Below are 23,517 nucleotides of genomic sequence, written 5' to 3'. Positions count from 1 at the left end.
CCAACCCAGGGTTGTTGACAAAGTTGAAAACAAAGAAAAGCACAAAGAAGAAATTAAAACTCACTGAAAATCTGCCCTACCCCCAGAATACTGTTAACAATTTGATGTATTTGTTTCCAGTAGTTTTTTTCCTACATATATACATATAATGATTTTAATAAAAGTGTATCATAAACTCTATGTTGTTTTGTAACCTGTTTTTCACCAACAAAGTACCATGACTATTTCACCATCATTAAATATTTTACATAATTTTATTTATTTAAAAAAATTTAAGTTAATTTTTGAATGTCTTACATACACATGTAACAAAATTCAAATGATGTAAAAAAGATACACAGTGAAGATTAGGTCTCCTTCCTACTCCTCTTTCCTAGCTACCCAGTTCCCCTTTCAGAAGGCAGCCTTATAGCCAGTTTCTTGTAGATTCTTCTAAAAGAATGCCATGCATTTACAAGCAAATGCATATGCATTTAATACATGCATGTACTTTTTTTTATACAAATGATAGCATACTATACATACTGTTCCGTACCTTGCTTGTTTTTACTTAATGAGGAGTCTTAGAGATCCTTCTACATCAGCACGTAAGTATCTATCTCATTTTTTTTAACATCTGTATGACTCACTGGAAAAGACTCTGATGCTGGGAAAGGTTGGGGGTGGGAGGAGAAGGGGACGACGGAGAATGAGATGGCTGGATGGCATCACCGACTCTGTGGACATGAGTTTGAGTGTACTCCGGGAGTTGGTGATGGACAGGGAGGCCTGGCGTGCTGTGATTCATGGGGTCGCGGAGAGTCGGACACGACTGAGCGACTGATCTGATCTGATCTGATGATTTGTTGTAGAGATATGCCATAATTTATTTAGCCAGGTCTCTATTGATAGATATGGATATTTTGGTTTGTTCTAATCGTTTGCTATTACAAACAATTGAATGACCATATGTATTAATATATTTAAGGGCCCAACCAGTGCAGTGCATCATCAGACTATTTTTGGCCAGGCCACTGCGGCATGTGGGATCTTAGTTCCCTTACCTGGGATTGAACCCATTCCCCCTGCAGTAGAAGTGTTGAGTCCTAATCTTTGGACCTCCAGGAAATTCCCCTAGAGAAGGCATCTTAAATTGACAGGCCTAGCATAGTCTAATATATTCATTTTTTCTTATTAACAATGAGTTTTTAAGTTTAAGTTTTAACAGTTTTAAGGGCCATTATCATATCATCTTGTGATGTTCTACTTTATGATAGCACTTAGGTATAATTTACTACAATGAGTGCACAAATCTTATGCAAACAGCTGTATGAATTTTATAATATATTTGGACACCTGTGTGACCACTACCCAGGTTGAGATCTAGAGCATTTTGATTGCCCCTTGAAAGCTCCCTTTTGCCCCCTTCCTGTGAGTATTACCCCAAGGCAACCACTACTTTGAGTTCCATCACTACAAATAAGTGTTGTTTACTCTTGAACTTATATAAAGGGAATGATACAGTATGCACTCTTTGAGTTTGAGTTCTTTCAACTCATTTTTGAGATTTATTGGTGTTCTATTATGTCATCCTTTTAAATAGTTGCAAAGAATAAAACATACGTACATGCCATAGTATAATCAATTCCTTGTATTAATCAGTTCCCTAAATGTAACTTCTTTCTGTTGATTTCAAATACTCATTACTATAAGCAGTGTTGATAATAAACATTCTTGTATTCACACATTGGAGAAGGAAATGGCAACCCACTCCAGTGTTCTTGCCTGGAGAATCTCAGGGACGGGGGAGCCTGATGGGCTGCCGTCTATGGGGTCACACAGAGTCGGACACGACTGAAGTGACTTAGCAGCAGCAGCAGCAGCCAAATATTTGCTACAGATAGTTCCATAGTGTAAATTCTTAGCAGTACAATATCTGGGTCTATGGATATGTACAATTCAAGACTTTTGCTTATACATTTCTGAATTGCCCCTTAAAAGTATGGATATACTGTCCTACCAGAAAAGAATGAAGGTGCTTCTTTCACAGAAATTATACCTTCTCGAATCCTCATCTATGCTGGGTATTACAATTAAGTTTTTGTTTTCCAGTTTGATAGGTGGAAAATGATGTTACTGTTTTTTCTTAAAAAATGTTAAACATCTTTATGTTTATTGAACATTTGTGTTTCTTCTGTTGTTAGTACATAACTCTTGTCCATATGTTTCTGGTTATTTTTTTTGTTATTTTTTTCTGTTAATTTTTTTTTGTTGTTATTAGTTTATGAGAGTTCTTTTTATAGTAAGAGTATCAATCTCTTTGTTTTTAAAATTAAAAATTTTCCTGTTTAAAAATTATATATATTTTAGAATACTTTTAAATCTAAATCAAAAAGAACAATAACAAAAAACTCCTAAAGTCCCACTGTCCAAGGATAACCACTGCTAACATGTTTCTCTATGCAAAGTATACATGTATATGTATCTTGTATACATATATAATACCATATGTCTTTACTGAAATATATGCTTTTGTGTGTGTGTGTTTTACACTGCACACTATTTTAAAAACCACCTTTTCCTTAAAATTATTTTGTGTGTAACTTATCATGTTATTACACACTTTTCTGTAACTCATCTAGACTATTTTCTTTCTTTAATTTCAAAGCAATATGTCATTGTAAAATATTTACATGTCACAGAAAAAATGTCATAAGCATAAGTTCCTATCATTCTGCTTTCCAGTGATAATCACTATTAACAGATCTATATATAGTCTTCATATCTTTTTTCTAAGACTATTCTATCCCTATGCTTTTTAAAAATATCATGTTGTACGAATTGTTTTTATTTTTTCATGTATTTGATCTTGGACATGTTTTCATGTATTTGATCTTGGACATGTTTTCATGTATTTGATCTTGGACATGTAAACCAAACTTGCTCATTGTAATAGGAGTAGATTATGGAGGTATCATAACTAGTATCTTCCTGATGGGTGTTTGAGTTGTTTCTTCTTTTTCTTTAATACAAATGGCTGCAGTGAACATCCATCTACACACATCATGAAGTGCTTAAAGCAAGTTGCAATATGGATGCCTAGCACTGAAATCTGTGGGACAGAGTATGACCAGTATGGACATTTAAACATTTAATAGAATTGTACTCCAGGAAGGCCCTGTCGGTCTACAGTACTCCCTTCATTGCAGAGAGCACTTTCACAACTTTTTTCTCTTTGTGGATTCTGTTTTTGGGACTTCAGAATCTCTCACTACAGAGAGACTAGATAAATATTCTTGGTTGACTTTTATCATAAATCAGATTTTGAAAATCTTTTAAATATTAAAGATAATACTTATTCGTATAAATATCCTTTTTGCAAAGAATTAAAAAGAAAAACAAAAAATACACTATTTTCTCACTCTCTTTGGAATTAAAAAATAAAAAACATAATACTTGTACCTGGTTTAAAAATGTAAACCTTCCAGGATAAAATGAAAGCCACCTCTCCCTACCAGTTTCTCTCCCTAAAGTAATCATTGTTAATATTTTTTGTACAATTCCTTTTGGAAAAAAAGTTTACCTATGTCAATGCAGTATTGTAGATATGCCCAGACCCACATCTCCAGTCTTCTCCAATGCTTATGATTTGTCTTAGTTAAAATATGTCTCCCAAACTCTGGTGTCTTTAGACTTGGAGGTTAACCTATCAGTTGAATAAAGATGGACTCTGTAGCAAAATAATTTGACAACTATGTCATAGTTTCTTGATACCAAATAATGGGAAAATATGACTGAAAAGTTGTCACTTATGATGGAAAGCAAGCATAGTCTCATTGAATTGTACCAGAGATCTTCCTTTTAATATGCTGCTGCTGCTGCTAAGTCACTTCAGCCCACCAGGCTCCCCCGTCCCTGGGATTCTCCAGGCAAGAATACTGAAGTGGGTCCCTTTAATATGATCAGATAGCAAATCTATTCTCTTTGGGTCCCTGGGTTGTAAATATTTTGTATTTTTAGTATTCTTTTCAGCACATATGGTGTATAACATTACCTGAATTGAACAAGATACTTGTAGGTCTGAGTGATTTGCTTCATAGTTTCTCTTTACTTACAGCTGTTTCCCTAAAGGGAGAACTGTATTTCTGATTTCATATATTTTTTCACAAAGAGCTTGTGTTAATATTTCCATAACAGCTCAGTAGTTCAGCATTTGTATATTTCATTTACACAGTAGGCAACTATACATCTGTCCCTAACTTTGCATCTTCCACTTATAATACATCTTTAACATCTTTTCATATCAGAACATATGGATCTATTGAGGAAGATGTTTGTTTTAACTTAGTGGTAGATTTTTAATGTCAGTATATTGTTCTTCACTCTCTGCAGCCTGTAGTCCTGTTGTCTTTTCTCATTTGACTTCCCAGGAAGGAGATCTGGGATGGTGAGTGTGTCACACCAAGGCTGGGATCCTCTCATGCAGTATTGCCATGTGACATTCCTCAGTGGCATTCTAGCCCACGGGTACAGCTCCTGGTGTCAATACAAAGCTTTGCTTCTCTTTGGTTTCCTTCATCCCATAATTGTCCAGGAAATCAGGTTGAGGAACAGGTGCCTTTTCAGGTGTTTCTTTTTCCCCACACCTCCCTACTGATGTCTGCCATCTTTTATTTCTACTCCAGGGGAAGCCATACGTCTTTGACCGTGTATTTCCCCCAAACACGACTCAGGAGCAAGTTTATCATGCCTGTGCCATGCAGATTGTCAAAGGTAATGAGCATATTTTGAGAGTGTACTTTTTCAAGCTCACCATTCCCTACCGTACTTCTCTCTACCAGTGGTCTTTCTCTACCATCTCTTCCAGATGTCCTAGCTGGCTACAATGGCACCATTTTTGCTTATGGACAGACATCCTCAGGGAAGACACATACTATGGAGGTGAGGGTTCTGACTTTTATGGGAGAGAGGAGTTGGGAGTGTTCGTGAGAGAGGCCAAGGAGTCTCAGTGGGGGAAGATCTAGGAATGAGGGCTGCCTGGTACAGCGTTATTGTGTAATACTGGGAGGGCGGTGTTCTTGTGGAAGTTCAATGGACTCCCTTCAGCTTGCTGTAGTTCACCCTCCTTTCCGCTACACCAGTTTTCTTCTTTTACCTGGAAAAGCAGCAGCAGTGACAGTTCAAAGGGCTGCTCAGTTCCCTCTTCCTTCCGCGAAAGGTAGTGACCATCCCCTAAGTCAGGACGGTCTTCTCAGCAGCTATTACCTCTGTGTTCGTCTGCCTCCCTCTGAACTGTCTGATTCCTCCTGAGCCCCAGCCTCATTCGGAATACCCTTACTCCCCAGGGAAAGCTGCATGACCCCCAACTGATGGGAATCATTCCTCGAATTGCCCGAGACATCTTCAACCACATCTACTCCATGGATGAGAATCTTGAGTTCCATATCAAGGTGATCAGGGCGTGACCACTGGGCATCCTCTTATGGGACTGGGAGGGGAGGGTCTAGCATGAACCCACTGAGATCCTGGGCATGCCAACTTATTCTCCTCCATGGTTACCTAAGTTCTTCTCTGCCAAAATAGTCTCTTCTGCCCTTTCCCTCCCACCACCACTATTTGAGTGGATCACATTAGTCTATGATACCTGAATCAGATTTAAGATAGGCCCCCATCACTTTATACTTCTCCTTTCTTCCTAACCCAGGTTTCTTACTTTGAGATTTACCTGGACAAAATCCGTGACCTTCTGGATGGTGAGTGATGTGTAATCCCAATGGGTGGGGTGGGGGGGGGTGAGGAGGGCAAGGAAGAGAATGATCACAGCGTTCTTGGCCTCCTGGGCTTAGGTGCTGTTTGGTGAGAGATTCAGCAGGCATGCGAGGACACACACACTTGTGCTCGTGGCCCTTGCCTTCACTCACCAAGAATTTCCAAAAACCGAAAGGGCCAGAAGATGAGCTTAGAAGCCCAGGCCCACATACAAACAACCTCAGCCTAGTTGGAGCCCTGGGGCTGGAATCCCGCAGGAGGACGAACAGCCTTCAGAGTGAGCAGGGAGTTTAGGCCTCACAGGGGAGTCTTCTTCCCTTTTGAACACAGAAGAATCATCCATCTGAGCAGACTACAGGGTAAAGGGGTTGGGTAGGTCGGGGGTTGGAAGTGCTGGTCTTGCTCACCCTGAATTGTCTCGATTCAGTGACCAAGACAAATCTGTCTGTGCACGAGGACAAGAACCGGGTGCCATTCGTCAAGGTGAGCATGGGGCCGGGGACAAGCGGGCGGGGCCAGGGTATTGAGAGTGCGGCAACGGGAGGAGGGGAGAGCACTGCCCAGAAGGCAGAGCGCGGACAGCCTGGACTGGGGAGGAGTCTGGGGCTGGGCAAAGGCACTGTCTTGAAGGGTCATTTGGTCACTGTGCAGGTAATTTAATCTGTAGACCAAAGTGTATGGGGTCACTGTCCATTTGTCCCCTACAGGGTTGTACTGAGCGCTTTGTGTCCAGCCCAGAGGAGATTTTAGATGTGATTGATGAAGGGAAATCAAATCGTCACGTGGCTGTCACCAGTGAGTGGGGGAGATCAGGGGCTCTTGAGTCTGGCCCCTGCCTCTCCTCTGTGCCCATGGGGGCTGAGGGACTCGAAAGTGGGCAGGGGAAGTCTGTGTCCTCCTCCGGAGAAGAGATGCTTGTCTGTGAGACCCTGCACCCCTACTACCAGGGATACATAGGGGCTGGGCTAGTCCCAGCGGACACCCCCGCTCTCAGTGGGTGGGGGCGGTGGTCCCTGGAAGCTGGGGACTGAGGCTTCATTCCACGGAGTTTGGTATAAGGACTGTCTTGTCCTGCCTCTTACAGACATGAATGAACACAGCTCTCGAAGCCATAGCATCTTCCTCATCAACATCAAGCAGGAGAATATGGAGACTGAGCAGAAGCTGAGTGGGAAGCTGTATCTAGTAGATCTGGCAGGAAGCGAGAAGGTGGGGGGTCCTGCCAGCATGAAGGGGGCAGGGAAGGAAGCCTTGGGGGGGTGGCCTGTTTAAACATCAAAATAACTCTCATTGAGCTAGAATTCACATACCGTGAAGTTCACCATTTTAAAGTATACAATTCAGCGTGTTTGCAGAGTTATGCGTCATCACCACTGATTCCAGAACCTTTTCATCACCTGTTAACAGTCACACCCTAGTCTCCCGTCCCACATCCCCTGGTAACCACTAATCTACTTTCTGACTCTGGATTTGACCTACTGGACATTTCACATAAATGGAATATTGTATAATATTGTGTGTGTAGGGGAGATAGTCTGTAGCAAGAACATTTAGGGGATCATCTTCTTTCCTATCCCCCTCTCCTTAGACTCAGCCAACTTACATAGAGAAGAGGAGCGGGGAGCCCACTCACTCTGCAACCACTCATGACACACTCATCCTTTGTGCCCTGATAGGTCAGCAAGACTGGAGCTGAGGGAGCCGTGCTGGATGAGGCCAAGAATATCAACAAGTCCCTCTCGGCCCTGGGGAACGTGATCTCAGCACTGGCTGAGGGCACGGTGAGTGCTCCTTAGGGGTCCTCACCCCATCTTCTGCCTTCTCCTAATGTCCCCACCTCGTCATGCCCAATTCATGGGTTGCTCCACCCCTAGTAAGCACTACCATCCTTTCTTTCTTTCTTTTTTAAAATATTTTAAAAATTATTTATTTGGCTGCACTGGGTCTTAGTGGTGGCATGTGGGATCTTTAGTTGTGGCGTGTGGGATCTAGTTCCCCAACCAGGGATTGAACCCAGGCCTCCTACATTGAGAGCACAGAATCTTTACCACTGGATGACCACCAGGGAAGTCCCATCCTTTCTTTCTTTTTTTTTTGGCTGTGCCATGCGGCTTGCAGGATCTCAGTTCCCCAACCAGAGATTGAACCTGGGCCATGGCAGTGAAAGCCTGGAATCGTAACCACTATGCCACCAGGAAACTCCCTTACCATCTTTTCTGATTCCCCCGCTGAATTTTTCTGACTCGAGGCCTCCCTTTTCTTCCAGAAAAGCTACGTTCCATATCGTGACAGTAAAATGACACGGATTCTCCAGGACTCCTTGGGAGGAAACTGCCGAACAACGATGTTCATCTGCTGCTCACCGTCCAGCTACAACGATGCAGAGACCAAGTCCACCCTGATGTTCGGGCAGCGGTCAGTGGCGGGGTCCCCTACTCCCTGGCCCAGCCCCTGCTGTGCTGTCCGCTCAGGGTCTTATGAGCCTTAATGGAGGTCTCATCTCTTCGTTCCCCTCTCCAGGGCAAAGACCATTAAGAACACTGCCTCCGTGAATCTGGAGTTGACTGCTGAGCAGTGGAAAAAGAAATATGAGAAGGAGAAGGAGAAGACAAAGGCTCAGAAGGAGACCATAGCGAAGCTGGAGGCAGAGCTGAGCCGGTGGCGCAACGGTTAGTGAGGGGTCCTGCGGGCGCAAGGAGCCAGAGAGGGCTCCTACAACCTCCAAGGAGGACTGTTTCTGGAGGGATGCTGTAGAGCAGTCATGAGGGAAAGCGAGAGGGGGCTGACTCCCTTTATTCCCCACCCCCAGAAAGGTGGACGGTCCACTGGGCAAGAGGCATGGAAGCCAGGAGGTCTCTGCAATGCACAGGGAGGGAGGAAGGGCCCGCGGGTGCAGCTGTCCCTGCCCCCACCCCTCACCTTGTTCTGCCGCCTTGCCAGGAGAGAACGTGCCTGAGACAGAGCGCCTGGCCGGGGAGGATGCTGCCCTGGGAGCCGAGCTCTGTGAGGAGACACCTGTGAATGACAACTCATCCATTGTGGTGCGCATTGCGCCCGAGGAGCGGCAGAAGTATGAGGAGGAGATCCGCCGCCTCTACAAGCAGCTTGATGACAAGGTGAGGGTGTAGGGCAGGGCACGGGGGTGAGCCTGGTGGGATGGTAAGTGAGGGATCAAAAGAGTAGCGTATCCTGACTTTTCTTCTGATTTTAAAAGAGATGAATGTTTGTTATTGAAATGTGGAATATAAATAAAAGCATATTGAAAATTTCAATCATCCCTCCTCCCACCATTCAGAAATAAACCCACACAATTGAGATTATACTGTATGTGTAACTTCATGTCCAATTTTTTCATTCTGCATTATATAATGAGCAGTTTCCTACTTTGTTAACAATTCTTCATTGAAGTATTTTTAAATGGCTGCCTTCCAGTCCATTTATCAGAATGCATTTAACCATTTATTTATTTACAGGTCTTCTAGGGTTTTGTGTTTTGTTAGTTGGTTATTTTTGCTATATAAATAACTTTGAAGTGACTATCTTTGTCTCTTGTCCATGAGACTTTGCTTCGATTAGAATGGAGTGCTGGAGTGGGATTTCTCAGTTAAAGGATGTGAACATTTGAAGACTTTTGCTTTACTCTGTCAAGGTTATACTAACTTCCAGAAAGAAAGGAATTAAAAAGTGAGGGCAGGAGTCAAGGAGAGAAGCTGAAGAAAAGACTTCTTTCTTTTTAGGATATAAAGTTCCTTTCTTTCTTTTTAAAATATTTATTTGTTTGGCTGTGCTGGGTCTTAGTTGCAGCACTCAGGATCTCTGATCTTCATTGCAGTATGAGGGATCTTGAGTTGCAGCATGGGAACTCTTATTTGGGGCATGTGGGATCTAATTCCCTGACCAGGGATCGAACCCAGGCTCCCTGCATTGGGAGCACAGAGTCGTAGCCACTGGACTACCAGGGAAGGCCTAGGATGTTTTGAACTCAAAGCCTAAACTATCTGGGTTTTCATCAACATCCATATCTGCCCCAAGCTTCCAAGTCTAAACTGGTACAAGCAGCTTCCCTTCATTTGGTCTTATCCCCTTGCCTCCGACAGGATGATGAGATCAACCAGCAGAGCCAACTCATAGAGAAACTCAAGCAGCAGATGCTGGACCAGGAAGAGGTAATGGGAAGGAGGGCAAGACACGAGAGGAGAGGGCTGTGTGTCCATCCCTGAAAGGCACGAAAAAGACCTTTTCTGGAAAGATGGAAGAAGGGGCATTCTGCTTAGGGGTTAGTCACCTCCCCGAGACAATAGAAATCTAGGGGCTTAATTGGGGTTTTGCTTAAAGCACGGAAGCTGCTGGAGTCTGGGTGCTCCTTCATTATGGTACCCTATTTCTATGGTACTCTTGCTTGGACCCTTCATTATGGTACCCTATTTCTCTTGACTCTTGCTTGGACCCTTGCCTCTCTCCCAGAGCTATACCTGGGTGAGGGGGGCTCAGCTTCCCCAGGCCAAGAAGCCGGCAAGCTGGTCACTGGCAGAGGACTCCTGCCCATGACCCACCCTTCCCTTGCAGCTGCTGGTGTCCACTCGAGGAGACAATGAGAAGGTCCAGCGGGAGCTGAGCCACCTGCAGTCAGAGAATGACGCTGCAAAGGATGAGGTGAAGGAAGTGCTTCAGGCTCTGGAGGAGCTGGCCATGAACTATGACCAGAAGTCCCAGGAGGTGGAGGAGAAGAGCCAGCAGAACCAGCTTCTGGTGGATGAGCTGTCTCAGAAGGTGGTGAGTGGCCAGCCAGGAGCACCCTGACCTCAGAACACCTTCTGCGTCCAGAGGGAACTCTGCTTCCTAAGAGGGTGGTATTGTATTTGTACCTCTGTGCTGTCCTTCAGTTTGTGGTGGGCCCCTCTCCTACTCCATCACTGCACTTTACCCTCCTGGCCACTCTCTCTTCCAGACCCTTCTGCAGGGCTTGTCTTCTCTTCCTAGCAACCATCAGGGTCATGCATGAAGGGAGAGGCCTCTGGCTAGGTGGGGGAGGGAAGCAGGAAGATGGTGCTGGCATGACCTGAAGGACTGTCCACAGGCCACCATGCTGTCCCTGGAGTCTGAGTTGCAGCGGCTGCAGGAGGTCAGTGGACACCAGCGAAAACGGATTGCTGAGGTACTGAACGGGCTGATGAAGGACCTGAGTGAGTTCAGTGTCATCGTGGGCAACGGGGAGATTAAGCTGGTGAGTGGAGAAAGACGTGGCAACCTTGTTCAGATCTTTCTTGTTCTGGGCACCGGTGGGAGGTGTAGGTGAGACAGTCATGTCCTCAGAGATACTGAGAAGAGGGGACAGAGATCCAGGAAGCACACCTGCAAACTAGACACAGGAAGACACGCAAGCGTTTGCATAGACTCAGCTGAAATACGCATTTTAGATCTTCATACCTGGTGGAATTCACATTGCTGCATAAGAAAGCAGTGGAGATGTGCTTTTAGCAGGATTTGGAGATGGGGGCACAAAATTAGGCATGATATAGACAGATCTGTGGCAGTGACAATGCCCCATCTGGGTGATCAAGTGGATCAGTCTGACTACAGAATATCCTATTTCTCTATAGAAAGGAAGAGGGTGACTATCAGAACAGATTGTTACGTGCAGAGAGGGGGATTCAGTGTGAGAAGCCAGGTGGTACAGAGCTGCTAAAAATTATTTGGAACATACCTGTCCCACTGGAGTCCCTGTGGCTGGGGGTGCATGCGGGGCTAGGCCGAGTAGAAGGAAATGGATAAGGGGCTTCTCAGAGCAAGGAGGCACCCCGTTCTTCCCATGTTCACCCCGCAGCCAGTGGAGATCAGCGGGGCCATTGAGGAGGAGTTCACGGTGGCCCGACTCTACATCAGCAAAATCAAATCTGAAGTCAAGTCTGTAGTCAAGCGGTGCCGGCAACTGGAGAACCTTCAGGTCGAATGTCACCGCAAGATGGAAGTGACTGGGCGGGAGCTCTCATCCTGCCAACTCCTCATCTCCCAGGTGAGTGCCAGAAGTCGAGAGCCTTTGGGTGCCGTGGGAGAGGGCCGGCAACTCTGTGGTTGTGGGATGACTGCTAGCACCCATGTTTCTGTCAAGGGCCTAGGGTCAACTGAAGTCAAGGACAGAAGAGCTTGGGCAACCAGGAGAGGGTCCAGGCTAGAGAATTGAAGGTGCAGGGGGATACTGCCCGCTGAGCCAAGAGGGTCTAAAGCAAGGCTCTCCAGAGAAATGGCCCTTGACCCTGCATCCTGGTGGAAGTTGTAGCAGGAAGCGGGGAGCTGGAGCTTGGGGAGGTCTGTGCTTGGGGAGGTCTGTGCTGCCTGGAGTTGTTCCTTGACTCTATCCATCTTCTTCTTCTCACCAACCCTCACCCCACCAGCATGAAGCCAAGATCCGCTCCCTGACAGAATACATGCAGAGCGTGGAACTCAAGAAACGGCACCTGGAAGAGTCCTATGACTCCCTGAGTGACGAGCTGGCCAAGCTCCAGGCCCAAGGTGAGACCTGCTTAAACCTCCAACCCACCCATCCTGGGATCTGAGATCAGAGAGGGTGTTGGGGGGCAAAGCGACAAACATCACAGGAAACTACCTGTCAGCACACTCACCAAAGCATTAGACTGAAATCCTGGAGTCCAACTCACATGCTGCTTAGCATGCTTTTACATGAAGCTCATTTTACATGAACCATAAACCCTCCATCATCCTCTGTCCCTGCTATATGAAATTGGACAGTCCTCACCCAGAACATCCCTGTGGGCCCATTCTAAGGGTAACTGTGCCCTGCACTGCCTGGCGCTCTGGTCACCATGTGAAGTTCTGTCTGGAGGTGGTAGGTGTGATGTAAACTGCTTCCTCCCTCTCCCTCAGAAACTGTGCATGAGGTGGCCCTGAAGGACAAGGAACCAGACACGCAGGACACAGAAGATGTGAAGGCAAGTGGGGAAAGTGTTGGGGAGACTGGGGCCTGGCAGGGCCGTGCTGACCCTCACCAAGCCGGTGGCTGGGAGTCTGGTATTGAACTTGGGTGGGGTTATGTTGCAGAAGGCCCTGGAACTGCAGATGGAAAGCCACCGGGAGGCCCATCACCGGCAGCTGGCCCGGCTCCGGGACGAGATCAATGAGAAGCAGAAGACCATCGATGAGCTCAAAGAGTAAGAGTTCCCCAGTGTGGCTCCAGTCTCCACCTGGTTCCCTCGCCTGGCTGGGCCCACTCACACACTCCCTCTTGCACCTGGATCCAGTTCTTTAACTTCCATGAGTCATGCCCCAGCAAAGACACGACTTTGCAGTCCAGCTCCAGGAGGTACAAGGAGTGAGGACTAGTCCCTATGCTCCAGGCTTCTCTGATTTGATAGCTCAGGGCCCCTTATTCTGCCATGGAATTAGTAGCCTGAGTCCGCCTCTAAAATACTCCGAGGTAGATGCGTCAGTCCTACGAGGACTCATGTGTACAGAAGGAAAGTGTTGAAGGAGTCAGTCTTCCCTTTGTCCCTTGCTGTCCCTCTCCTTGTTCTCCCCAATACCTCCTTGCCTTCCGCAGCCTGAATCAGAAACTCCAGTTAGAGCTGGAGAAGCTCCAGGCTGACTACGAGAAGCTGAAGAATGAAGAACATGAGAAAAGCACCAAACTCCAGGAGCTGACGTGAGTGATGGGTCCGCCTGCAGACCTGAGACCACATGGGCTCAGATGGCTATTCACACATACCGCAGGGACAGGACACAATCTAGATGGGAATATGGTGACCACAGGAAGCAAGGTCCTCAAAAGAACTTGATGGCGAGGGGGAAAACAGAGGAGACTTCTGTTCAGTATTAGCTGATGTGGAAAGATGTGGGTGATGTTCCATGAAGTGTAAAAAGCAGGTTATCCACAGTAGGAATGGTGTAATCTCGTAACATTTATGTGAGATCCTCATGCATGGAAGAGTCTGGAAAGGTGGACACCAGAATGTTCACGGTGGTTTGATCTGTAAGTGGTAGAATCATGGGCTTTTTGTGGAACTCATCTTACTTTTCTAATTTATGCACTGTGAACATGGGTAACTAGTATAGTAAGTAATAAGAAAACATAGATCAAGGAATGGAGGAGGAAGGACAGAGGGGCAGGGTGGCCCTGAGTGGTTTTTCTGTTTCTGTCTTCCTCCAGATTTCTGTACGAGAGACATGAGCAGTCCAAGCAGGACCTTAAGGGTCTGGAGGAGACAGTTGTGAGTGACTTCCCTTCTGTGCCAAGTCAACGGGGGGTGGGGAAGGGTGGCTTCAGTGTCCAACCCTCCCCCTGATTTCTTCTGCACCCTATTCCTCCTACCTTTCTGTGAATAAGTCTGTGGCATGATCAGGACACACCTTTTTGTAAAAACATGAGTGACTCACTTGTCTGGAGAGACTGAAGGATCCAGTAGTTTTGGACGGGGAACAGTGACCTGGTATTTGGTGGCCCAAAATTTTCCATCATTCTTTGCAGGCCCGGGAACTCCAGACCCTCCACAACCTTCGCAAACTGTTCGTTCAAGACGTCACGACTCGAGTCAAGAAAGTGAGTGCTGCCTCGGGGTCTTCCCAGCCCCCATAACCCTCTCCTGTCCTCAGGTTTCTCCAGCCCCTGTGGCCTTCAGTGGGGCTTCTGGGCCTGGTCTGAGTGGGGCCTGACTGGCCTAAGGATGGCCGTATCTTTCCCCCACCCCGTCTCTCTTCAGAGTGCAGAAATGGAGCCCGAGGACAGTGGGGGGATTCACTCCCAAAAGCAGAAGATTTCCTTTCTTGAGAACAACCTGGAACAGCTTACAAAGGTTCACAAACAGGTAAGAGCGAGGTGAAGAGAACTTTTGAGGCCTGGGATCCCTAAATCCTCAGAGGCCCTTGGATTTAGAAAAATCTTATTGCATGTTTTCCTTCCCTTTCCCTCTTCCCTCTCCTACTGACCCCTTCTTTATGCTGTATTCGGTTCCACGTTTACCCTGTTCTTGGTTCTGTGCCCGTTTTCCCTTTCCCAAAGCTCCCAGCCTGCCTCTGCTCAAGTGAAATTCCCAGGCCTATGTTGTTGGAGGGTGAGGTGAAAACCAATAGAAGTTTCAGAGGTGTGGGCCTGCGACTACGTGAGGGACACTGGGCAGACCTTAGCCGGAGTGGAGAGCACTGAGCCAGAGGCAGCCAGGGGAGCTGGGCTTTCTCTCGTGGCGAGGACTCCATCTGCCTAGGCCTGGGGCAGGCACACAGAGAAATGACATGATGTTGTCCCAAATGGTCCAGGCAGCCCCTGGTTGGGGCCAGTGAAAACTCCTGTATATTAAGTTGCTGCCTCTCTGTCCCCCTCCTTGCTGCTGCGGTTCCTTAGGTGGAAGACTGGGTTTCAAAGGTATGGGATGGGGAGGTGGCAGGGGCAGTCCAAAGGAGTCAGGACAGGAAATGTTTGGTGCCCACAGAGCAGGTAACCCTCCCTAGTGCCATACAGCTGAGCCTTGAAGACCAGTGCAACATACTGTCAGCTGGCTCTTTAAACAATTCTGAAAATAAACCCTAACCTATTCTTCATTCCTGTCCTTTCAAATCCACCTTAAAATGCCTTTTACACTCATATTCTCATTAAACTAGAGCTTCAGCTTTTCTTCTTCCCAGTGCCATACCCAGCATATACAGTCAATACCCAGGACACCTTACTTTTTAATAATGAAAAAACAAAAAAATCCTAGAGCTGTGGCCCAATGATGGTACCCAGGGTTTATTTTATTTGGACCTGCAGAAGGCCTTACTACCATTTTTTACCCTGTGCTTATTATCCAACAGTGTGACAACATTATAGAAAAGTTAAAAGACGGAAACAACATTTGTAATCAGTTTTGCCATTCTTTTTAATTTTTGTGTTCATTTTCCTTCTCTCTCCAAGTGCATATTACATTGCTTCCCTCCCCACCCCACCCCCACAACTTTTTTATTGTGGTAAAATACACATAACATAAAATTTACCACCTTTAATCATTCGCAGTGTACCATTCAGTGGTATTAAATCCATTCGTAATGTTGTGCAACCATCCCTACCATCCCGCTCCATAAGTCTTTTCATCTTGTAGAACTGAAACTCCATCCCTATTAAATAATAATCTCATTCCCCACTCTCCCCACCCCCTGGCAACCCCCATTTTACTTTCCGCCTCTTTAATTTTGACTGCTTTAAGAATCTCAGTAGAATCTAAGTGGAGTAATCTGGAATTTGTCCCTCTGCACCTGGTTCATTTGACTTAGCATAATGTCCTCCAAGTTCATCTGCATTGTGGCACATTTCAGGACATCACAGGTTGTTTTCTTCTTCCTTCTCTACCCCCCACCCCCATGCCTCTGTTCTAAGTCTTAAAGACCAGAAACTACTCACCTATAGGCTAAGACTCCTCCTAATTTCATCCCTCAGGGGACACAAGACTAGAAAGGAGAACACTAGCGATGTCAAACCTCTCAGTTAAACAGGACCTTAAATAGCCAGGGCTGCAGCCCGTGACAAATTGAACTGAGTTATTGTCACAGCAATAACATTGTTTATGATCTGTCAGTTGTCCCAAAATGAAAGGGGCAATTCTCCCAGTGTCCCCTGCTACATCGATGTACCTGATATCTTCCAAGGCCGGCTCCTTCTGCAATCTGTAGGCCCCCAGTCATTGTGTGAGACATTGTAAAAAGATCAGGAAGTCTCTTCTGGCTGTAAGATGGTTGCTACCATTGCTCTAGCTTAATTATAATGGGGAGAGGGCCAGCCCAGGGAATCCTCGAACATGAAGGTAATGAGCATAAATGTTTGTGAGACCTCAAACATTTTCTTTCCTCCCTATGGGGCAGCCGCGTGGATGGGGGCGGGGGCGCCTGTAATCCAGCTTCTGCTCCCGCTTTGCACTGCACCCAACCTGTGCTCAGCCCCATATCCACCCTCCAAACTGCTACTGTGCTCTTGCTGCCTTGCCCTGTGCATGCCTACATAGCCGTCTCTGGGTAAGGGGTGCCTTGTCCCCATGGTTGCCTTGGGGCTGTTGGTCTGGCACCAGCTGTGAGAAACTGGGGGTTTGGTGGTGTTTAGGCCAGGAAGAGACAAGAACAGGGCACTGTCACAAGAGTTCTAGGCTGAAAACTAAAGATTAATCTGTAGCATGCATCATTCCTTGGTTGAATTTTTTTATTTAAAAAGTGACCTAAAAAAAAAGAAAGCATTCTGGGCTAGCTACAGAGAAGTTGACATGTTTTGCTGCTCAGAAAATTATGTAACTTTTTAATGCCTGACCCCTCTTTGCTGAAGGAAGAAGGACAGAACTTTCCAGAGCAGCAATTAGGTAAAGGGAATGAGGCCTTTGGAGGAAACAGCATGGCGTCCACCTTCCCTGATGGGACTTTTCTGTATTCTCTCTCCTGCCCACACCCCCAACTCCGGCACCTCGTCCTCATCTGCCTTTCTCCCGGCCCCTGACCCGGGCTCACCCCACAGCTGGTACGTGACAATGCAGATCTGCGTTGTGAGCTTCCTAAACTGGAAAAACGACTTAGGGCTACGGCTGAGAGAGTTAAGGCCCTGGAGGGCGCACTGAAGGAGGCCAAGGAGGGCGCCATGAAGGACAAGCGCCGGTACCAGCAGGAGGTGGACCGCATCAAGGAGGCCGTGCGGCACAAGAGCGCCGGCAAGCGGGGCCATTCTGCCCAGATCGGTGAGTGGGCGGTGGGATCACACTCTGGGGGATCCTGGCAAATTCTTCGATGTTAAGCAGCCCCACCCCAGCCTCACCCCACCACTCCTGCCCCAAAAAGTAGAAAGTGAATTATCATCTTATAAGCAACTCAGTTCAACTGTATAGCTCAGGGACCCAGAGTGACTGTTGAGGAACAGGTAGTCTCTTCACGGTCATTTTCCTTTCTTTGCCGCAGCCAAACCCGTCCGGCCTGGCCACTACCCGGCATCTTCACCCACCAACCCCTATGGCACCCGGAGCCCTGAATGCATCAGTTACACCAACAGCCTCTTCCAGAACTACCAGAACTTGTACCTGCAGGCCGCACCTAGTTCCACCTCAGATATGTAGTGAGTGACTGGGCACAGGTGGAGCCCCAACCCAAGGCTCTCTGCACCTTATAAGACAAAAGATTGGGTTAATTATTGGGTGAGATTCAATTCTTTTCCTAAATAGCTTCATTTCTAACCCCTTTCTCAACTTCAGACCTTTGATTAGAAGGCGGGCATCTGCCCCCCTAATCTTCGGCCATGTTTGTTTTCTGGTCTTGGAGGCAGGGTGGATGGCTCCATCCCTGAGGGTGAGTGTGGATCAGTGGTCCTTGGAATGGTGGACGGTGGGTATTAGATGTTGCATCTTTCTCCTCTTCTCTATCCAGCTTCGCAAACTCCTGTACCAGCAGTGGGGCCACATCTTCTGGTGGCCCCTTGACTTCCTACCAGAAGGCCAACATGGACAATGGTGAGTGAACAAGATGGGTAACCAGACTTTGGGATCCCCAGGGCAAACTGGAAAGTATCAGAAGAATAAGTGACCCTGTGCCTACAGCTCAAACACTGCATCCCTTCAGGGTCTTGGACTCTTAGAAGTGGGGTCACATGCCTGTCCCCACCATTCCCTTCCCTCCCCCCACCCTTCCCTTCCCTTCTCCTCTCCTCTATGAAGGCTCAGGGAGATTTTTTGTCAAACAAAATAATGATGCAGCTCAGAGTGGTTGAAGACAAGAGTGCCACAGACCAAGATGGCAACTATGTTCCCAAGACTCTTACCTTTTTCTTCAAGGAGTTAGGATGAGAGAGGGTTTGAGGTGATTGTTTGTAACACATCTCTTTTTTCCCTTCTTCCAATCCTGTGTTTTCCACGGTGATCTCTACAGGAAATGCCACAGATATCAATGACAATAGGTATGCCAGTCCCCACTGCTCTTGGGCTCTCTGGGTGAGAACAGAAGAAATGGTTACCTTTCCCTTGTGCCCAATTTAGGGGCTCCCCAGAGCCTTTGGGGAGAGGAGGAGGAAATGAGAGCCATTCTCACCATCACCATGTTGTCCAGGGGATCCAGTCATTCCCCTGCCTCTGGGTAGAACATTGTCCCCTCCTCCAGTCCGCCCTCTTGGCTCCTCGCCATTGCAGCTGTGGGGGCGGGGGGAAAACCACCATGGACGTCTGATGACCTGGGTTTCTCTCCTCTGTTGGGGAACTTGGTGACCTTGGGCAGATCAGCTCCATCTCTCTGGCCTTGACTTGCCCAGTGTTGCTGTCCTTGGTTATCTCACGGGCATGCTGAGAGTGCAAAGTGACAGGAATGCTGTCATTCATACGGGAGCTGACGATGCTGTGATTGTGTTGGGTCTCTTCTTCCAGGAGCGACCTGCCATGTGGCTATGAGGCTGAGGACCAGGCCAAGCTGTTCCCTCTCCACCAAGAGACGGCAGCCAGCTAATCTCCTACAGGGGCTGCCGCAGACCTGCACTTTCAGGTAGATTCAGGCCACTTCCTCTGAACAGTCTCAGGTTGCTTCCTTCCTTGCCCTCAGCTTCTCTGTTTCTCCCGCTTTTTTAATCATCTCAGAACTTTTACTAAATAGTTGTCCCTCAACTCCTGCTATCCCCTCCTAGGGGCTACATCAGAACTGCCCGGTGTCCTCTGGACACGGGCCCCTCCCTCCTGCCTTGCGTCTGCTGATAGTGGGAGCCACAGTACTGCCTTTCTGCCACTAGGGGTCACTGCAACATGTCAGAAGAAGTGGGCAAGGCACTGTCCATCCAGAGCACCAACAAGGGTCATGGTAGATACTGGGAGATCTTAGGGACAGGGAGGCCTGGCAGGCTGCAGTCCATGGGGTCACAAGGAGTCAGACAGGACTGGGCGACTGAACAACAGCAACAGGTAGAAGAGCTCTGTGTCCTACACTCTGCCTATCTGTATATATCACCATTAAGCTGTAGGAAATGCACCAGGAAGCTGATGTTTTATTCCCCTAGCTGCTGTATCCACTCTCCTCCCGTCTTGCCGGTGGAGGCAGGAAACTGTGCATGCCTACCTTCAAGCCTTCCTCACCGCTGTCCCCTGTGCTCTCCTAGCAGCGCAGGCACCTTCCCGGTCCGCCTGTGTCACCAGGCTTCTCACCAGGGCTGCTTTAGGGCCCAGAACCGAGCACTGGGATCCTGTTTTATTGTCCACTTTGGATCCTTGGAGAATAAGAAACAAGAGATCATGGCCTCCTATTGGGCGGCATCCAAGCTGAGCCCTTTCCAGGGGTTTTCCAGAATAACAGGCCAGGCACACACACAGGCAGAAAGGCATAAGAAGCAAGCAGTAGGAATGGGGGAGGAAGAGATAGGGAAGGCCTGGGGGTGGAGGAGCAGGGGCTTGGGAGGGTGGCATCTGGTCGTTGGTATCAAACAAACAGCTTGTAAACCCAACCTGACCTAGATGCCACCCTGTTCCTGTTCAGTAGCCAGGCTGCAAGATGGTTCCTCACAATTTCTCTCTCTTTCTTCCCCAGTTTCTAAGAGGGACTGAGGCCTCTTCTCTCAGCATGCTGCAAACCTGTGGTCTCTGATACTAACTCCCTCCCCAACAACCCTTGTTGTTCGACTGTACTGTTTGATGTCTTCTCTTACTCTGTATCTCTTTGTACTCTGTATCTCTGTATCAAAAGCTGCTGCTATGTCCTTCTCTCCTCCATGTCTTACTCTCTACTATCTAATGATGTATTTAGCAATTTCTAAGCATAGTATACCCTCCTCATTTGGGGCCATAGGGAGGAGGGTCAGTGTCTCTTCTTTCTCTCATATATGCGTCTCTCACACTGAGTGGTGTTAGTCATGGAGATGATTAAAAAAGGAAAAAGGGGAGCTAGAGGGCTGTGATCCTTCACAAACACACACACACACACGCATACATGCATGCACACAAAGCCTTAAGCAGAAGAATGTCTTAGCATCATAAGATACAGAAATAGCCTCTTCCTCCCTCCTCTTCCACTTTTAGCACAGAGGAGGATAAAAGGAAAGGACTGCTTAAATTATACAGAGAATTTTCTTCAGACATCCCTCACCTGAACCGAGGGGTTCTGGGTGTGCACTTCTGCCCCTTGAAGTCTGCCTTTTGCCTCCTCCTTCCTATTCCCCCTGGAAAACCAAGAACATGGATTGCTCAAGGGACCACTTCCCTTTCTCCCTGAAACTCCTTTTGACATTCTCTACCCCAGAGCTCCTGACTAGAAGCCAAAGCTGCTTAAAATGATTTTGCAAAGTTAAGGAGGCCAACCTATTCCCAACAGTCTATCAGATGGTTGTTCACCTGTCCACAGGGTTAGTTCTAGCCAAGCAGAAGCAATAGGATTGCTTCTTTGGCTTTGGGGGGTAAACAGGCTGGAAAATTCCTAAGTGTTTTTTGCCACAGTGATGAGCTGGATTCCTTTCTCTGTCCCATATTGGGCTGCATATTCTTCCATGTCTCCACCTTTTGGTGTGGGGGCTTCCAGTTCATTGGCAAAACAGCTATCTCGAAATGCCTTCCTTTCAGGCTGGAGTCTGACTTTTCCCTGATATACATTAAAAAATTTTTCCCAAGAATTCTTTCTATAATGTTCTTATCAGGCATTAAGTGCACTTTAAAGAAAGGGGCAGGGCAGCTTTTCCAGAGGTGGAGGAGCCCAAGGGCTGGACCCGGGATATTGGGGGGGGGGGGGCTCTCCTGCTCCCATGTAATTGACAGGACTATGGTTTTGTTTTAATATCCTTTCCTACCACATGGTGCTAAGGGGGCTTTCCAGGTAACTGCAGGGATGCAGAGTGGAGGTCACAAGCCAGTCAAAATCAAGAAAGAGTCCAGATAGCCTGTCTTTATCTGGGATGGAAGAACAGGGTAGCAGACCACCCATCACTTAGTTTCTTAACCAGGAAAGAAAACTCAGTGTGAGTGCCAGCTGGTAAATACAGGCTGTCATGGCCCATGACTCCGTCAAGGGAAGAAGTCCCTTCTCCCTTTACCTGTTGGGCCTTTCAGCAACTAAAGAGAAATGCAGGGAAAAAAAGTATACCAGAGGGGTGTGGAATAAATCCAAGGCGGTGATATTCAAATGTTTTTCAGAACCAATCTTATAATAGAACCCTGATATAAAGAGTAACTAGAAGTGACGCAGAGCTGGGCATTTTGCATTTTTAGTTTGATGGAAAATGGTTCATTAGTTGAGGATCCCTTGAACGGTTCTAAGAGACCCTGAGGGTTCCTGTAGAGTAGTTTGAAAACCACTGCTCAGAGGAAAGGGATGTAATCTGGCTCCCCTGCCCCAAGCAAAGAGGGAAAGAGTGGGGTCAGTGAGCCACGCTGTCTCCAGACCCCGGTGAAGAGGAAGGAAGACTCCTGTGTACCTGGAGACTTGTGCTCATATCGGCCCGCAGGGCCCCCAAGACTCCAGTGGGTTTTACGTACTCTTGCCACCAAATGATTCTCTTCAAACATAGAAGAAAATGTGAACGTGTCGGGCAAATGAGGAGAGAGGTGACAGAGGGAGCAGCCTTCTCTTGAGCAAGATGTAAGGGAAACAATTCACTTACGCAAATAAGGAACACATAAAGCCTTCACCAGAAGCTTCACTCGACCTCCTTCCCCTCCCCTCACCCCTCACCCCCTTCCTCTCAGAGAGCCAGGGTCTCCACTGGGGCGCCTGGCCTGCTCACTCACTCCTGCCAAAATGTTGCATGCCAGCGTGGACGACAAACCAAACCGCACCAACCCCTGTGTGTATTTACTTGATGTACATAGATATCTTTAAAATGAAATAAATTCAGTGATGACTCTCTGGTGTTGCATCTTTATCCCTCCCCAGGCTCCCTCCCTTCCCTGCAGGTGAAGGGCATTATGACAGTGTGGGACATTGTGACAGTCTTCCAGGTGTTTTTCCATATAGTTACACGCAGGTTTCCCCTCTGACCGCACTTGACAATATATCCTAGAGATCTTTCATGTCAATATACATGCTTAGCTCACTAAAAAATATACATATATTTTTTCCACAAACTTACCCTATAATTTATTCAACCATTCAATGTTGGTGGACACCTATCCAAGTTGTCTGTAATTTTTAACAACAATGGGATCCTGTTTTCTTTCTTGTCCTCCCACAGACCACCGTCAGCCCCAGCATCAGTTCCATCCCTCCCTTGCCAAGAGCTCAATTCTCTAGGCTCAAGATTGTTCGCCACAGTCCCCCTTCTAACCCCCAACTCCAGGGCACAGCCCTACCTGTTGTCTCTGCTCTCACTTAAAAGCTTCTGAGATGAACAGAGAAAACCCCACAACTAAAACACTGGGCAGTTAAAAACAAAGAGCCACAGAGTTAACCAGACCTTGGTGCTGGCTTAACATTCCTTCTGTGTATCTCTGCTGTTTTCTCTCCCATTTCCTAGAGCAACTGGTCTAAACCCTCCCTCCTTAAATCCCTTACTTGCCTCTCTTAGGCAACAACTTTGTCTGTTTTAAAGCGTAAATTAAGGTGATGGAGTGTGAAATTCTTCATTCCCTCCCCAACACACACACCTACACACTTCTATCTACATAAATCCCTTTTGTTTCTACTTTCTGACAAGTGATAAATCTCCCTTCTCTGGACTAAATCAAGGCCCTTCTAGATTTTCTTTCTTAAGGTACTTACATAGACTCAGTAGAGAAAATAAAAGCGATGCAGTCTTGGGCAGTTTGCATCTTCTTTGTTAACTTCTGTTTTAATGATTTTGACTCTTCTCCTTGGTAAGGTCTCCCTAAA

General features: G+C 47.0%; 1 protein-coding gene across 2 annotated transcripts in view; it reads left to right on the top strand.

Annotated features, from left to right (window-relative positions):
* The window catches only part of KIF5A (kinesin family member 5A), a 28,814-nt gene extending 6,268 nt beyond the window's left edge, over window positions 1-22,546 (top strand). The window contains exons 2-29 of one of the 2 annotated variants that reach the window (XM_088837077.1): window positions 4,665-4,752; window positions 4,847-4,920; window positions 5,325-5,429; window positions 5,684-5,732; window positions 6,176-6,231; window positions 6,456-6,543; window positions 6,833-6,957; window positions 7,425-7,529; window positions 8,015-8,163; window positions 8,269-8,417; window positions 8,689-8,864; window positions 9,846-9,914; window positions 10,315-10,521; window positions 10,826-10,972; window positions 11,573-11,761; window positions 12,141-12,258; window positions 12,631-12,695; window positions 12,805-12,914; window positions 13,304-13,405; window positions 13,910-13,970; window positions 14,228-14,299; window positions 14,460-14,564; window positions 17,225-17,441; window positions 17,659-17,812; window positions 18,121-18,203; window positions 18,619-18,646; window positions 19,107-19,221; window positions 20,251-22,546. In XM_088837077.1, coding sequence (XP_088693203.1) covers window positions 4,665-4,752; window positions 4,847-4,920; window positions 5,325-5,429; window positions 5,684-5,732; window positions 6,176-6,231; window positions 6,456-6,543; window positions 6,833-6,957; window positions 7,425-7,529; window positions 8,015-8,163; window positions 8,269-8,417; window positions 8,689-8,864; window positions 9,846-9,914; window positions 10,315-10,521; window positions 10,826-10,972; window positions 11,573-11,761; window positions 12,141-12,258; window positions 12,631-12,695; window positions 12,805-12,914; window positions 13,304-13,405; window positions 13,910-13,970; window positions 14,228-14,299; window positions 14,460-14,564; window positions 17,225-17,441; window positions 17,659-17,812; window positions 18,121-18,203; window positions 18,619-18,646; window positions 19,107-19,185 — 2,970 coding nt within the window. In that variant the 3' untranslated portion in view covers window positions 19,186-19,221; window positions 20,251-22,546. Of the gene's footprint in view, window positions 1-4,664; window positions 4,753-4,846; window positions 4,921-5,324; window positions 5,430-5,683; window positions 5,733-6,175; window positions 6,232-6,455; window positions 6,544-6,832; window positions 6,958-7,424; window positions 7,530-8,014; window positions 8,164-8,268; window positions 8,418-8,688; window positions 8,865-9,845; window positions 9,915-10,314; window positions 10,522-10,825; window positions 10,973-11,572; window positions 11,762-12,140; window positions 12,259-12,630; window positions 12,696-12,804; window positions 12,915-13,303; window positions 13,406-13,909; window positions 13,971-14,227; window positions 14,300-14,459; window positions 14,565-17,224; window positions 17,442-17,658; window positions 17,813-18,120; window positions 18,204-18,618; window positions 18,647-19,106 lie in introns of both variants that reach the window. The other variant, XM_055394707.2, reaches the window with a different exon arrangement.
* The last annotated feature ends 971 nt before the right edge of the window (window positions 22,547-23,517 follow it).

Source organism: Moschus berezovskii, chromosome 6 (genome assembly GCF_049115385.1).
Source record: "Moschus berezovskii isolate FMDL1 chromosome 6, NW_MosBer_1.0, whole genome shotgun sequence".
Classification (NCBI taxonomy): Eukaryota; Metazoa; Chordata; class Mammalia; order Artiodactyla; family Moschidae; genus Moschus; species Moschus berezovskii.
Note: the sequence above shows the minus strand (reverse complement) of the source record. Positions and strands in the feature narration are given on the sequence as shown.